The 17,231-nt window shown below is 43.0% G+C and overlaps 1 protein-coding gene across 1 annotated transcript; it reads left to right on the top strand.

The window, feature by feature from the left end:
* Positions 1–2,283: 2,283 nt before the first annotated feature.
* LOC143532524 (bifunctional 3-dehydroquinate dehydratase/shikimate dehydrogenase, chloroplastic-like) lies at positions 2,284–15,989 on the top strand. Its single transcript, XM_077027560.1, has 8 exons — positions 2,284–2,582; positions 13,714–13,840; positions 13,943–14,514; positions 14,632–14,695; positions 14,764–14,872; positions 14,979–15,128; positions 15,197–15,508; positions 15,689–15,989. Exons 1-8 carry the CDS (start codon positions 2,383–2,385, stop codon positions 15,730–15,732), a joined length of 1,578 nt encoding a protein of 525 aa, XP_076883675.1. The 5' UTR covers positions 2,284–2,382; the 3' UTR covers positions 15,733–15,989.
* The last annotated feature ends 1,242 nt before the right edge of the window (positions 15,990–17,231 follow it).

Raw genomic sequence — 17,231 nt, forward strand, 5'->3', positions numbered from 1 at the left:
ATTTCCTCAGGAAGAAATAAATGATTCCAATAAAGAATTGTCAATAAACTATGGTAAATCACATATAATGTGGGATCGAGATGAAATGGAAAATATTGATGATATATTTTCTTATTCTGTGGTAAGCGATATCATGGAAGAAAACGATGACCCTGAACCAAAATCTGTAGATGATTGTAAAAATCGACAAGATTGGAACAAATGGAAAGATGCTATGCAAGCTGAATTAAACTCACTAAACAATCGAAAGGTTTTTGGACCTATTGTCATTACACCAAAGTCAATGAAACCTGTAGGATATAAATGGGTTTTTGTGAGAAAACGAAATGAGAAAAATGAAGTTACAAGATATAAAGCAAGACTTGTAGCTCAAGGTTTTTCTCAGAGGCCAGGAATTGACTATGAAGAAACGTATTCTCCTGTCATGGATGCTATTACGTTTAGATATTTAATCAGCTTAGCAGTATCTAAAAATTTAGAGATGCGCCTTATGGATGTTGTCACAGCTTACTTGTATGGATCACTAGATAGTGACATTTATATGAAAATTCCCGAAGGATTTAAACTCCCCGATGCAATAAGCTCAAAGCCTAAGGAAATGTATTCCATCAAATTACAAAGATCCTTGTATGGACTGAAACAATCTGGAAGGATGTGGTACAATCGTTTGAGTGATTATTTGATAAGCAAAGGATACACAAATAATCTTATTTGTCCATGTGTCTTCATCAAGAAGACAACATCAGGATATGTGATCATAGTTGTGTATGTTGACGATCTAAATTTAATTGGGACACAAAAAGAAATTAATGAAGCAATTGCTCTTTTAAAGAAAGAATTCGAAATGAAAGATCTTGGAAAAACCAAATATTGTCTTGGTTTACAAATTGAGCATATGCATAATGGGATACTTGTGCATCAGTCAACTTATACTGAGAAACTCTTAAAACGTTTCAATATGGACAAAGCAAATCCTTTAAGCACACCGATGGTTGTTAGATCACTCAATGTTGACAATGATCCATTTCGTCCTTGCGAAGATAATGAAGATATTCTTGGTCCCGAAGTACCATACCTCAGTGCAATTGGAGCACTTATGTATCTTACTAACTGTACAAGACCTGACATTTCTTTTGCAGTTAATTTATTGGCAAGATTCAGTTCATCCCCTACTAAAAGACATTGGAATGGCATTAAACATATTTTTCGGTATTTAAAAGGAACTGTTGATTTAGGTTTATTTTATCCTAACGATTCAAAAGAAGGGTTAGTTGGTTATGCAGATGCAGGTTATTTATCTGATCCCCATAAAGCAAAATCTCAAACTGGATATGTATTTAAGAATAGAGGAACTGCGATTTCATGGCGTTCTCAGAAACAAACACTCATTGCAACATCTTCAAATCATGCTGAAGTCATTGCATTGCATGAAGCTTCAAGAGAATGTGTATGGTTAAGATCTATGTCACGACACATATTGATTTCTTGTGGACTAGAGAAAGATCGAATTCCAACTCCTATCTATGAAGATAATGCAGCTTGTGTCTCGCAAATGAAGGAAGGATATATCAAAAGTGACAGAACAAAGCATATACCACCAAGATACTTTGAGTATACTCGAGACCTTATTAAAGACTATCAGGTTGAAATGAGATATGTCCAGTCCAGCAACAACTCAGCTGATCTTTTCACAAAAGCACTTCCCACAGCAACATTCAGGAAACATGTTCATGATATTGGCATGCGCCATGTACGAACAATGTAACGACCTGCAATTTGAGGGGGAGCTATATACTGCACTCTTTTTCCCTTAGCTAAAGTTTTTTTCCCATTGGGTTTTTCTTTAGCAAGGTTTTTAATGAGGCAGTAATTCAATATCCCGAAGTTTGAAAATGTTTCATCCAAGGGGGAGTGTTATAACGTGTGGGTAAAACATCCATGCGAATGGATGGAAACATTTGCATGTGAAAGTCTTCAACTAACGTGTGGGTAAAACATCCATGTGAATGGATGGAAACATTTGCATGTGAAAGTCTTCAACTAACGTGTGGGTAAAAATGTGGATGGTGAAAGTCTTCAATCAAATTATTAGCTTATGTCCCCCAAATAGTGAATGTAAAGTGTGTATATATATCTTATATTTGTAACAATAAGTGATACAGACAATCAAAAGGAGTTACGAAATATATATGTATATCTCTTATGTTCTTGTTTGTTTTGTCATATTCAACTCTTCAAGTTTAAGGAATAATTGCTAATCTTGTAGTAATATTATAACACATATGATAATATATATGATATGACATGATTTTTGCCTATATAAGGCACCTTAGTTATACTACTGTGACCACACACACACTCAAAAGACATTTGGGCACATAGATGGGCTTCAAGAACAAACTGTTGGTATGTGCAACAATAGAAAGTGAAAGTAAAGAAGAAATGGTGAAATCAATGGAGAAAGCTAAAGAAGAAGGGGCTGATATTGTTGAGCTTTGTATGGACTCCATCTCTCACTTTCATATTTCTGATCTTGAGCTTCTCTTTAAACGAAGAACTCTCCATGCTATTGTTTCATTCAGGTACCTTTCTGCCTGCCACTTTATTATTGTAATCGGCTTGTTTTTTAAAGATGTTCTGATATGATAAAAAAAACAAAAAAAAAGCTGAATAGTTATAAAACAGTTAAATCTCACTTAGCTCTTATTTGGTGTCGTTGTTCACAACCCATTGGCTAGGGATATTATTTATATTACGCTCATATCTTTATGCAACGTAAAATAAACAGAAAAGATACAAAACGAGTGTTACTAAAATTCCAAAATGATATTAATTTCCCAGATGTCATTGACCGTGGCATAATAAGTTCTACCCACTATTGGATTTGAACCATTGACTCCTATATCAATACCATCAAGTTTAATGTTTTTTTACAAAAAAAGAAGCATCATATATAATAGAAAAGCGAGTGTGTTTTCGCAATATGTTCTCGTGGACATGTTTGACCATGGCGGGGTAATTAATCAAAGGCTGTTTAGTTTATAATTTTGTGACTAGGCAAATTAATACCCATTTAGCCCTTGTGATATTGTAGACGATGTTTGGTCCACAGAGAAAAACAAAAAGGATTAATATATCAATGGTGGAGATAAATACTTAAATATATATATCAAAAATTAAAGTTGGAGTAGACGACGAAAGTGCACATGGAAACTGGACATACGCCACCAGCGGTAGGTGGATTGGCTTGGCTATGTCACACAAATAATATATAAATTAATATATTATAAGTTTACAACTATAATAACTAATAAATAGCCGCTCTCTTTTATCAAAAGTTTACACTGCATTCAAGTATCATTTACTTTTATCTTGTATTTTTCGTTGTATGTAATACTTTTATTATAAGTAATTTTCATAACATGTAAATGATGACGTGGCATATATACATCTGAAGAGGTAGGTCTTAGCAGAACCCAGTTAGACCCGCAAGACTCACCTTAAACAGAGACGTCTGCGCAGTCGGACCCGCAAGACTCACCTCAGAGGGACGTCTGCGCGGCTGGACCCGCAAGACTCACCTAGAGGGACGTCTGCGCAAAGACCAACTGGATCCGCAGGACCCACCACGCTCAGAGACGCGACGTCCTTACGCGCAGTACGCAAGCTGCTCTCGCAGGAAACGCCTCCTAATGGTCGACGTACTCCGCCTGTTCCCGCAGCTACGGATACTAGCCATCAGGGAAGGCTACCCGCACAGCAAGGCTACACGCACAAGGCACTAACTCTCAAATAATTCAGTAATGTCACCTGAAGAAGGAATGAGCAAGCCGGGAACACTCCCGCCCAAAGCCGGGAATACTCCCGCCCAAATGAGCCAGTCCGTACGATACTGGAGGATCTTTTGTACTGTACCTGCCAAGGTATGGACAAAAGATCTGACCAAAGCTGCGACAGCTCACTGACAACAGTACGACGGGCAGCACGCTCTAGTACTTAAAGTCACTATCAGCCGCTGCCTACTCACCAACCCCTGTCGGGGCACGTCCATAGCCTGCAGTTGGTGGAAAAGGAATAGTACACAGCCGGCCTGGTCACTATCAGCCGCTGCCTACCCACCAACCATCAGCATGGCACGTGCGTAGCCCACAGTTGGTAGAACAGGAATACTATTCAGCCGGCTGTACCTGCTTGGAAACCTACATTCGGCTATAAATACTCCAACACCTTGGAACGGTATCATATCTTAATATCATATCTTCTCTCTAGCTATTTCTCTTAATATACACTTATATTCAAGAGCAATCTAGTCTGATTCTCACGCCGGAGGGTGGTCACAAGGAGGTACCCCCCCCTTCTCAGTGACGAGCTCACGGTGTCTGTTTTGCAGGTCATCAGAACAACCATCTTTGCCGGAACTAACCCTCGTGGGAAACATCTATTTAACCCCCAGATTATCCGTAATCTGCCCGGGGTCACTTAGTGTTTCTTCATTGGCGCCATCCGTGCATAAAAGCTAGAACTAATTCTTTTTCAGTTTTTTCAAAACTTCTAGAAAGATGGTTAAGGTTACTCCGTTGCCAAGGCCAACGAGCGACCAAGAAACTCCGGTAACCACAACCCCAGCTACTGGGGGGAACACCGGCGAGCACACAAATTTTACGAACACTACCCCGGTTACCCAAGCCAGGCCAAGTGCAGTAAATTTTACGAACACTACCCCGGTTACCCAAGCCGGGGCAAGTGCAGTAAACAATCATCCCCTGGAATTCATTAATACCCAGGTAGAAAGACAACAGACGAGGCTCCCCCGCCAAACACTTGAACAAGTTAAAGCGTGGGCGGAAGCACGTCAGAAGGAATTCCAAGCTGAGTTGGACGAACGCCTACGTTCCATCCAACAGGCTGACGAATTTGGAAGCACTCGACAACAGCTCAACATGAGCAGTGAGTGCGAATACTCGGACGATGATCGGGAGGAATCCGACACCGACGCAAACCCTCGCCATAGAGCGAAAGGGAAGCGTAAGGAAACGGACTTCCAACCGAGAAGGAATTTCGAAGAAACCTTCAAACCAAGGAACGCGGGGGGAAACCCACGTGACTTCTCCAAAATCTTTAGACCAACTGCTGCAAATGCGGGAACGTCCAAGTTTGCAAGGGACATTGCGGAAGCAATCGCTCCGAGAAGTGCCAAAAATATGTCCAACATCGGCACTTATGATGGTATATCCGACCCAGACGATCATTTGAACAGATTCATAGCGGGGGCAACCGTCAGCAACTGGACGGAACCCACGTGGTGTTATATGTTCCAGATGACGCTGGTTGGAGCGGCTAGAGCGTGGTTTGACCGTCTACCGGTCCACCACATCTACGATTGGGCAGACTTCCAACAGAAGTTCAGCCAACACTTCAGTCAACAAAGAAAGTACACTGAAGAACAATGGACGATCCTCAACTGCATCCGAGAGGAAGATGAATCTTTGCTAGACTTCATCACTCGCTTCAACTCAAAGAAGCTGAGTCTGGGCGCTATTAGCGAAGATCTTGTTCGCGCTGCTTTCATCCAGGGCGCGAAAGATCCAGAGCTCATCCGCACCTTAACGGGTAAAGACGGCATGCCATCCACATGGGATGCCATCATGACAGCAGCTAAACGCTTCGCGGAAACGGAAAAGCAACTGGGTAGAGATCTTCCCCAAAGCACAAACCTCTACACCCAGAAAACAAGAGAAAACAACGTCCTTACCGCCCGACTAAACAAAAAGAGGAAGCTAGGTATTTGGCAGTCAAGGGTAAACTTTGACACCTCATCCGGCTCGCACCCTCGGTTAGGCGGAAAGGACAGCATGCAGTCGAACCGGAACTCCAGATGGACGCCACTCACCAAAAGCGTCACCGACATATTCGCCACTGAGAGGCTCCCATGGCCAGAGGCTCCAATTATCCGACAGCGTCCAAACGCTGATTAAAGCAAATTCTGTGACTTCCACAGGACAAGAGGCCACACCACCGAGGAATGCTTAGACTTGAAGGACATCGTCGAAGCATTTGTCAGAGATGGGACGCTCACGCACCTCGTGGCGTAATGAACGCTGAGCAGGCTAATGCGTGTTGATCCCCAGTTGGGAAAAACACGAATGAAACTGCAGCTTCAATGTTGGAGACTACATACTGCGTAAACAACGAGATTCCGAACCAAGTGCATATCGGCTCGAAAGGCTCGATGACACTCCCATCCCAAGAACATGGAAGGGAGCTCAATTACACAGGCTGCATGTAGATCAATTCCAAACTTGTAAAGAAAAGGCCCAGAGCCACTTCTAATGGAAATGATTCTCCTTATCACATTGACGCTGATGATCTTACATTTATAAACTTTCCACACTAATATGCCGGTATTCACCGCATAAATAAGTGGGGAAGTAAGTCGTTGCGTGTGGACGGCGGCAAAACCCGCATAAACACAAAAAACGGCAAAAATTTCAAACAGATGACAACCTTCACGCAGGTCAGTTATAGGTAAAGTTTGGTCATCCCACTAAATGAAAGTGCCGGTCATATCCGCACAATCATGATAGAGGAAACTGAACTTTAACCTATTGACAACCGCGCGTCGAACGGTTAACTTATTCAAAACACTGATATGCCGGTATTCACCGCATAAATAAGTGGAGACGTCGTTGCGTGTGGACGGCGGCAAAACCCGCATAAACACAAAAAACGGCAAACCTTCACGCAGGTCAGTTATAGGTAAAGTTTGGTCATCCCACTAAATGAAAGTGACGGTCCTACCCGCACAATCATGATAGAGGAAACTGAACATTAACCTATTGACAACCGCGCGTCGAACGGTTAACTTATTCAAAACAGATATGCCGGTATTCACCGCATAAATAAGTGGAGACGTCGTTGCGTGTGGACGGCGGCAAAACCCGCATAAACACAAAAAACGGCAAACCTTCACGCAGGTCAGTTATAGGTGAAGACTGGTCATCCCACTAAATGAAAGTGACGGTCCTACCCGCACAATCATGATAGAGGAAACTGAACACTAACCTATTGACAACCGCGCGTCGAACGGTTAACTTATTCAAAACACTTGGAAAATTGCTAAGTTAAACTAAAGTATGCACGAGCGAATCATATATTGTTTATGCGGCAAAAAAAGTGCCAAATTAAGCTATAATATGCATGAGCAAGTCATATAACGTTTATAAAGCAAGTCATCCAGTGAAATTGGCGGTCCTACCCGCACAAACATTTATATTTCATAAAAAATTCAAGCATTACAAGAATGGCCGGGTACCTACCCGCCTACAGAAATATAAATCTATCCTAACGGTGGGAAGGGATCTCAAGGTTCAAACTTCAGGACCACTCCCTCCAAACCCACTTGTACCCGCACCATCAGTTGGCTGTGGCGGTTCAAGGAAAGTCTTGAGAATGGTTAGCCCATCATCAGCAGCAGCAATCTCGTTCACCTTCTCCACCACCGGATGCGGGAAGGCAGCATACTGGTTCACTGCTTGGTCATAAGCAGCTTCAGTATCCACATCATATAGAGGGAAGTTGGAAGGCGGGATGCCCTTCTCAACAAACCCTAGACCAAGCAGGAAGCCAGCCTTTTCCCCATCCTCATGAGAAGCGTTGAGGGCTGCGCTCATGGCATCGTCATAAGATGTATTCGTGAAGACTCGATGCACAACCTACAAGAAGAAAAAATACAAGTATCAAAACCTTTTCTAAGCACAAAGAAAAGCGTAAAGATATTATGAAGCTACGCATACTTGCGACAACGCTTCTCGTCGAAGCCATTCCTTGGTAATCAGAGCTTCTTGGAGGGCAGCCTGAGCTAAGTCACGGGCGCGTTCGGCTTCATTTTTGTTAAGGTTGGCAAGCAACACTTCCTTAGCAGCAGCCTCTTCAACGCCCTTCAGCTTATGCTCAGTATGGTCAAGCATACCCCTCTGATCCAAGATCTCTTGAACCTTCTTGGCGTCTTCCATAGCCAAAGCATCCTGAGCCTGCTGAAGCCTCTCTAGTTTGGCTTTAAGCTCCTCATTTTTGGCGCGCAGAGGTTCAGCAACGGCTTCAGCCTTGGTGGCCCTCTCGGTCGCGTTCCGCGCAGTTTCCTTAGCCAACCGAAGCTGTTCGTTAACAGCTTGGGTAGCCTTGGAATGGGCCTCGAGCCGGGCCTGCACTTCAACCTCGAGAGCCTTGAAGGCCTTTTCCTTCTCCGCAGCAATTGCGGAAAGTCTCCTGTTCTCCTCCCGGATAGCCCGCGCCTGAGCCACTTCTTGGATACGCGCAGCCTTTAACTTGTCGTTTTCACGACAAAGCAACTCGACGCGCGGCTGCATCCGGGCAAGGAGAATCCGAAGCTCATTTGTCAGCCTACCCTCCTGGTAGCTAGACATGGCTTCCCCCAACGCGCCACTTGGGGCCGCGTGACGCGCCCACTCGACGCAGTCCACAGCCGTCCGAAGGGTTGTTCCCCGGCGGATGTTCCACCGTGGAACATACACCTCATTCGAATCCGACACTGCAAAAACAAAAGGCAGTTAGGAAAAGATGATAAAAATATAAAATGGCCAAAATAACCCTACGCACCTGTAGGGTCGACAACAGGCCGGTAGCCGCCAAACCCATCACCCGAACCTAACGGATAACCATCCAACAGGTCAGGCAGATGGGAAGGAGGCAGAGATTGGCTAGAAGCCCCGAGCATACCTGCTGAACCGGCCGGGGACGAGGTAGTCGCCGGTGCCGGAGGCACGGTTGAAGCCGCCGCGGTAGAGACCATCGGAGGTGAACTCACTGGAGGTGAACTCACAACCGTGGCCGCCGCTGCGGAGGAGCCCGCGGAAACAATCACCGCCGGCTCAGTGAAGGATTCCTTGAAGATCGCACTGACAGCCGGCGGGGATGATGTTACAGTTGGAACAGTTGCCTCAACAGAATGAGCAACTGAACCAACACTTGAAACAGTCGCGGCCGCCTGGGTCATCGCCTCGGGTAGGTTGACCAAACCTACCGTCATGGGTCGAGAGACGCTCCTCCCCGCTCCACTTTGGAATGCAGTAGCATCCACGCCTGCATGAAGACAAGATATTAAAAACAATGGCGGAAAGAATTGCGGGTAAGATTAATTTACACTTACGAGTTTTCTTGATCTTGAAGGTTCTGACAGGCGGGGACGAACCCGATGGAGCCGGCCTCTTCACGCCGGTCACCGTCGTCGTACTGGGCGGATCGGAGGTGACAGCTGTCTCAACCTCCGGGGCAGTGGTCTCACCATCACCAGGGTTCCCCGCCGCCTCTTCACTTTCGGTCTCCGACTCAGACCGGTTCCCCTGATCGGCAGTGGAGGCAACCTTCGCCTTGCCCTTCCCGCCAGCAGCCTTCTTCCTCGCGAAGAAAGGACCATCTGCGGATTCCTCCTCAGAAGATGACAAAATTAGAGGAATTCCAGCAGAGGTTTGAGCATTGAGAGGGCGAGGGTTAAATAATCTTTTACCTGGCCGCGTGGCGCTCAGTATCTCGTGGCCCGGCGGGTAGACCTCCACAAACCGATCCGCAGTTTGCTCAAGGATGGGCAACTCGTTCTCATCAAGAGCACGAGTACCCATCCGAGCGGGACCACCGCTCTCCCGCGGCTGCAGAAGAAATTGCAAGTTGTTTCCCTCTGAAAATAGACAGAAACAGTTAGAAGAAAAACCCTAAATCAGCAAAAAGAAATGAAGCATACCGTAAGGGATAGAGTTCAAACCGTATTCGAGGACGATAGGAATCTGTGGCACCTCTGCCCCGGCATCCTTCCACACCCGGCTCATCCCGAGCATAACCATCCCGGACTCCGCAAAGCGGTAAACCGGAGTCTGGATCCGGGAAATCTTGGAAAACCATTCCGCCTCCTGGTAGTTGGAGGCGTGAAGGCTCGGAAGTGCTCTCCCGTTCTTAAACGTCATCGCAATGGGGACGACGCGAGCGGAGACGTAGAAAAACTCCCGCTTCCAAGAACGAAGACTGCGCTCGGTAGCGCAGATCTTCAAACCCTTGATCCGATTGACCAAGGTATACCAGCCTGGATGCACCTCCAAGAGTAGAAGGTCATCAGGCGGTCGACATGGGGCTCCACACCCAGAATGAGGCACACCCATTCAAAATGGTGGATCTTGGCGATCGCCATTGGGTGTACCTCCGTCAGGTGCACACCGTGTCTCTCCAGAACACGGTATACAAACTCCGTCAATGGGAACCTGAGATTCCCATAGATGAAGAATGCAACATACACCCCTATTTTGCCCTTGGGGGCATCGTACACCGTCTGGTGAGGCTCAGGGAACTCAGGCTCGAAAGGCTCGAGCATGAACTTCCTGACGATGTACTGATACTGGTCGACGGGAAGAGCACACTGGCACTCGCCAGCAGTACTCTTATCGTCCTTATCAGAAGTGGACGTCGGGTTCTTGGAATACACGTCCGACTCTTCGGCAGTAACTTCAAGATCATGAGTAGAAGACATGTTTTGGAGGATGGAAAGAACGATTTCAGGAGAATGCTCGACGGAAAAGTTAGAGTATTCGCCGGAAATCGCTTAGAAGATGAAGTGAAACTGTGAATTGAGATGCATCCTCTCCTCCCTTTATATACTCATCGCAATGAATGCGATGAATTTAATGCGGGAGAGACGGAAAAGCGCAGGTGCAATGAAACTATGACACGTGGAAAAAGCAAGCTGACAACAGCTGTCGATAGGACGTGCACCGTAAACTTCGCGGCCACGCGCCTGAAAGAGCGTCTGGAATGACCATATACTGTCACGTCGCCATAACTTCCTGCACGTCCTGAAACTGTCAGAAGAAACCGTCGGACGACGCAACCGTCCCTTCAACAGTTTGGACTGTTCTTATCCTTTCACCAACTCTTCAAATTTCAAAGATTCAAAAAGATTCAAAAGTAAGCGGGACTATACCCCCTTACCTTGGCAACCAAGTAACTATAAGACAGGTGCGGGTACAGTGTCAAGGCAAAACCCTTCACATACTTAGCACCTGCAGGGAATTGAAGCCAAGAATACCTCGGCAACCAAGTAACTATAAGACGGGTGCGGGTACAGTGTCAAGGCAAAACCCTTCACATACTTAGCACCTTCAGGGAATTGACGCCAGGAATACCTTGGAAGTAAAGTAACTATAAGACGAGTGCAGGTACAGTGTCAAGGCAAAACCCTTCACATACTTAGCACTCCGCAAGGAATTGAAACCAAGAAGGATCTCCTGGGCCATGCTTGCGGAAACGGAAATAACATCCCCGCATAGCGGGAACGTTGAGAACTAGATTGTTTGAAGCTCCAAGATGGAATTGGTTGTTTAACATAATTGATCACTATGTTCAAAACTACCAAAACCTCATGGAGAATCTACACAAGTGGAACTCAACGCTCCTGAGTTGCGAGGAGGTTACAGACCTACCCGCATCATACCCAAAGATCAAGCAGAAAAGTCGGGAATTTCTGCACGTGACATTAGGACTTCCGCGGGAAGAATCCCCATGGAAAACCTTAAAACTAAACCCTTTTCAAAACCCCTTGCTTAAGTCCAAAAGTTCACCTCACTTATTAACAATTCATGAGAAGAACATTGGACTGGGGGGACTTGAAGAGGTAGGTCCCAGCAGAACCCAGTTGGACCCGCAAGACTCACCTCAAACAGAGACGTCTGCGCAGTCGGACCCGCAAGACTCACCTCAGAGGGACGTCTGCGCGGTTGGACCCGCAAGACTCACCTAGAGGGACGTCTGCGCAAAGACCAACTGGATCCGCAGGACCCACCACGCTCAGAGACGCGACGTCCTTACGCGCAGTACGCAAGCTGCTCCCGCAAGAAACGCCTCCCAATGGTCGACGTACTCCGCCTGTTCCCGCAGCTACGGATACTAGCCATCAGGGAAGGCTACCCGCACAGCAAGGCTACACGCACAAGGCACTAACTCTCAAATAATTCAGTAATGTCACCTGAAGAAGGAATGAGCAAGCCGGGAACACTCCCGCCCGAAGCCGGGAATACTCCCGCCCAAATGAGCCAGTCCGTACGATACTGGAGGATCTTTTGTACTGTACCTGCCAAGGTATGGACAAAAGATCTGACCAAAGCTGCGACAGCTCACTGACAACAGTACGACGGGCAGCACGCTCTAGTACTTAAAGTCACTATCAGCCGCTGCCTACTCACCAACCCCTGTCGGGGCACGTCCATAGCCTGCAGTTGGTGGAAAAGGAATAGTACACAGCCGGCCTGGTCACTATCAGCCGCTGCCTACCCACCAACCATCAGCATGGCACGTGCGTAGCCCACAGTTGGTAGAACAGGAATACTATTCAGCCGGCTGTACCTGCTTGGAAACCTACATTCGGCTATAAATACTCCAACACCTTGGAACGGTATCATATCTTAATATCATATCTTCTCTCTAGCTATTTCTCTTAATATACACTTATATTCAAGAGCAATCTAGTCTGATTCTCACGCCGGAGGGTGGTCACAAGGAGGTACCCCCCCCCCCTTCTCAGTGACGAGCTCACGGTGTCTGTTTTGCAGGTCATCAGAACAACCATCTTTGCCGGAACTAACCCTCGTGGGAAACATCTATTTAACCCCCAGATTATCCGTAATCTGCCGGGGTCACTTAGTGTTTCTTCAACATCACATCATAAAAAGTTTGACATTTTGTCACCATTTAATCAATTATAATTGTTTGTCTTCAGTAATAACTTATTTGTAAGAAGAAACTTTATAATAATTTGTTTTACTTATAAATAATATAAGTAGGAGTATTTAATTTAAAAAACTTATTGTCATATTTATATATGGTCCCTTTGTTATCATTTAAAAGGACATGTGTTGATAGATAGATTTTCTTTTCTTAAACAAACTCATGAATGCATTTCATGATAATGAAATCTGTAGACAACCAATGAGAAATGAGCATGATATAATAATTTAAAAGTCGTTTTCAACCTAGTTGAAAATAATAATAATAATAATAATAATAATAATAATAATAATAATAAGTCAAGTGGGCCATTAATGGCTGCCAAACACATGGTGAGAAAAGTAAAACTCATGTTGAGCCCAAAGAGTGCCTGAAAAGTAAACTCATGTTGTAAACAATGAATAGCCTAGTGGAAGAAAAACATCAAAATCTGAATTTTGGTTTTTACTTTATACCATGTATTACGAACACAATAAACAAAATGATTATCCATTCTAATAAACATCTCTTAACTTCATAAATAACTTAATCATTTTCTTACATTTTTAATTTCAAGGTAAGCTGAGTTTGAGACCCAGCTTAACTTGTTTAACTGAAAGATGTTAATTTCTGTCATTATTACAAACTTTAAATCTAAGTTCAACTCATGAGTACTTTTAAAAGCTCGAGCTATCATTTGGCTCGATTCATTGATTCGTTATTTTTGCTTATGTATGTACTTACGTATTTAATTATATTTATTACTATCATTATTATAATAATATGCATTTTGTAATATACAATATTTATTTATATAAGTTATAAGTTTCATTTAAGGTTTAAGCTATCACACCTTGTGTCAATAAACTTAGACAGTTAGACCCTGATCAAGTTTATTTAACTGAAAACCGCTTTTGACTTTTATTTGACCAACCCCGAACATGTGTTTTACAGATTAAATTCGCTGCAGAAAAGTGGACGCAAAGTCGGAGGAGGAGGAGGAGATTTAAGATACAAATGCTTACAGATATTGAGGCTGGCCGTGGAATTGAATGTTGAATTCGTAGAAATCGACTTTGAGGTTAGTTAGTTAGTCAGATACAACTGTTTGTTTGTTTGTATATATATGTAAAGCTGCTGCAGTGCTGCTGCTGATTAACTAAATAAATTTTGGAACGTACAGTTGGCTTCCGATGTGAGTGTGATAGATGAACTTATGCAGAAGCGAGAGAACAGCAAGATCGTTGTATCAAGCTATGTGAAAAATAATAACACTACTCGTTGCTGCAGAGAAAAACTTGGCAACCTGCTTGCAGGCCTTCAATCAACCGGAGCAGATATAATAAAAATAGTGACGGAGGTGGCTTACATTACAGACGTTGCGCCTGTCTTCCATCTCCTTACTCATTCTCAAGTTCCTGTGATTGTAAGAGCGGTTGGAGATCGAGGTCTTATAAGCCAATTACTGGGCCCAAAATATGGCGCCTTTATGGTCTGCGGTTCATTAAGAGGAACATCCATACCTGGTTTGCCGCCTCTTGTCAGCATCAAGAATGTTTATGAGCTTGATAACATGGATGCCGATACAAAAGTATTTGGCGTTGTGTCTAATCCTGTTGGTCATAGCAAAGGCCCGTTGCTGCATAACCCTGCGTTCAGATATTGCGGTTATAATGGGATTTATGTTCCGCTCCTTGTCGATAATATTAAGGACTTCCTTAGAGTCTACTCTTGCACAGACTTTGCTGGTTTCAGGTATGTATGAATAACCGTTAAAAAGATATCAATTTATGCTTGGTTAAGAAATGTAACAGTGTATATTGACTAGGTTATTCTAATGCATGCTTGTTATATATTTGATGGAACACGTAGTATTGGACTGCCACATAAGGAAGCAGCGGTTGCGTGTTGTGATGAAGTTGATCCCCTTGCTAAGGTAAATATATAATTTTTTCACAGTTGTTTTATCCATGCCAGTAAATATGAAAATAATATTATCCGCAGTCAATAGGAGCGGTAAACACCATTGTTAGGCGGCCCTCTGACGGAAAGCTGGTTGGTTACAACACAGATTGTGATGCTTGTATCACTGCCATAGAAGATGCGCTGCGAGGTATATACTTTGTAATGATAAAGTGACATAATAATTATCAAAGTGTGTTTAGTCAAACAAGCCATATATTATAGATAGAACTTAAAGAAAGTGCATTAACTAACAGAGAGGCAGAAGTCAAATGGAGAAGTCGGAAACGGGTCGCCCATTGCGGGAAGATTATTTGTGTTGGTTGGAGCAGGAGGTGCAGGAGGAGCACTGGCTTTTGGTGCCAAAAGCAAAGGAGCTCGTGTCGTCATATTCAACCGCAATTTCGGTAAGCCTCGCCCTTTGATTTTATTACATGTTGACTAATTAATTTGTAACTTAAAACTTGTTGGGCAGATAGAGCAGAGTCTCTTGCACGGGCAGTTTCAGGCGAGGCGTTGCCTATTGAAGAGTTGGATACGTTTTGTCCCGAAAATGGAATGATTCTTGCAAATAGTTCTGCGATAGGCATGGAACCAGATGTACACCTAACACCCGTACCCAAGGAGCATTTAAGATCATATGATCTTGTATTTGATGCGGTTTACACGCCTAGAAACACCCGACTGCTGCAAGAGGCTGTAGAGACTGGTGTCACGGTTGTGAGTGGTGTTGAGATGTTCATCAGACAAGCCCTTGGTCAGTTCAAATTGTTCACCAATGGATTAGGTACGTACATGATTCACACAAGTTATTATTATATCTTTAGGACATGATATATATATATATATATATATAGTATTTGTCCATTTTATAAACAATAATGTATTCAGTATGATTAAAAAGCAATATTATAATTATAATTATAATAGTAATCTGAATTGAGTTGTTTATGTTATGTAACTGCAGCTCCGGAGGACTTCATGTGCAAGGTTGTATTAGAACATTTTTGATCATCGTGGCTTTCTTCACCAGGAAAAATAAATATAAAGAAATCCGTTGTGGACGAGTACAAGCAACAAATGCATATACCGAGTTACCAACAGAAAGAGAGAATGAATTATGTTGAGAGCATAATTTGTGAATCTCATTAATCATGTATTTCTATTTCTATTATTGTTGAAGCTATTGGAATTATGCTCTCCTCTCCTCCTGTATATAGCTTTTTTTTTGCATTGAACCATGGTTAGAACCGTTTCGGGTCGGCCCCAAGTAATAATACCTTTTTGGGTTGGCTGGCTGGCCCTAAGTAATAATACATTGGATGATGTTTTACGATAATTCTGTTAAAAACAGTACGTTGTAAGTTTCTAGTCATGGATCGTTTATTATTTATAGAAAAGTTGTTAAGCAACATTAATCTGATTAATTGTTTGAAAGTAAGTAACATCTTTCTTTTATTATACATTATTCTACATGTCCTTGTTTTTTTCTTGTTGTAAATTTGAATGACTCCAATTAGGCCGGTGGAATTGATGAATTGCTTTCATCTTCATATATGTATGTATTGTTGGGTATGCGTTTATTTATGGGACGCGATACTGTACAATAATGCTTTAACATACGATAGGTACGCGAGATGCTCAAATGCAAAAAAAAAATACATAGGCAAAACCTAAAATACGCTCAGCCAAAACCTAAAACTCTCAAAAAACGCTCAAAAACGGTTTTCGTGAAAAAAAGTAAAAATTGATCGATTAACGATTCAAAACTGTTTTTTTTCGGTGAACAAATGATTAATTGGATACGTATTGACGATTCCGAGATGTTGATATGTGATTTCATGGATCGATTTTGTTACTGATATAATACTTCAGGGACTGGAAGTGTAATAATGAGATAGATAAGTAGATCAGGGACTAGAAATGTATTAGTTAGGAAGTTGTTGTAATAGAGTTGTTAATGTCTGTACTTATAACAGAAGTGAATGATAGGCTTGATTGATCGTTACTCTCTTCTCTCTGTATTCTTGTTTCTATCATATCAGATTTCGAACAAAAAATGGATTTTACAATAACTACTGTTATATTGGATCTTTTCACATTTATTGCTCAATATCAATATCAATTGGGGGTCGTATAGTCAGGAGTCCTTGGAATCATTCGTTCGTTTGGCCTGTAAATCATTCATCTTATTATCCTTGTTTTCGATCTAACCGATTGATTCATTGATTTCGTTATTATACTACTACTAATTGCTTGCTTGATTTTTAGGGTCAGATATGATTAATAAAATTTTGTTGCTTTCAAAACAACCCCCCCCCCCCCCCCCCTCCCATTGCTTGTTTTAATTTATTCTTCTGTTGCTGCCTACAAATACATAAATAAATATTACTTTGTTTAGTTACCAACATCTGCTGCTGGTCAATTGACACCATAACTTGTCTCTGCCTGTTTCAGCTTCACTAATCAATACAAGATGGAGGAAGTCAAACTATGGAATGACAAAACGA

Source organism: Bidens hawaiensis, unplaced genomic scaffold (assembly GCF_021521415.1).
Source record: "Bidens hawaiensis isolate Kalapana, Puna unplaced genomic scaffold, B.hawaiensis_p1.1 tig00009451_1, whole genome shotgun sequence".
Classification (NCBI taxonomy): Eukaryota; Viridiplantae; Streptophyta; class Magnoliopsida; order Asterales; family Asteraceae; genus Bidens; species Bidens hawaiensis.

What these genes read in the sequence shown, in the direction of transcription:
- LOC143532524 (XM_077027560.1), top strand. Translation starts at nt 2,383, where the DNA reads ATGGGCTTCAAGAACAAACTGTTGGTATGTGCAACAATAGAAAGTGAA. An exon ending in CATGCTATTGTTTCATTCAG is followed by an intron (nt 2,583 to 13,713) that starts GTACCTTTCTGC and finishes TGTGTTTTACAG; the next exon opens with ATTAAATTCGCTGCAGAAAA. An exon ending in ATTGTTCACCAATGGATTAG is followed by an intron (nt 15,509 to 15,688) that starts GTACGTACATGA and finishes ATGTAACTGCAG; the next exon opens with CTCCGGAGGACTTCATGTGC.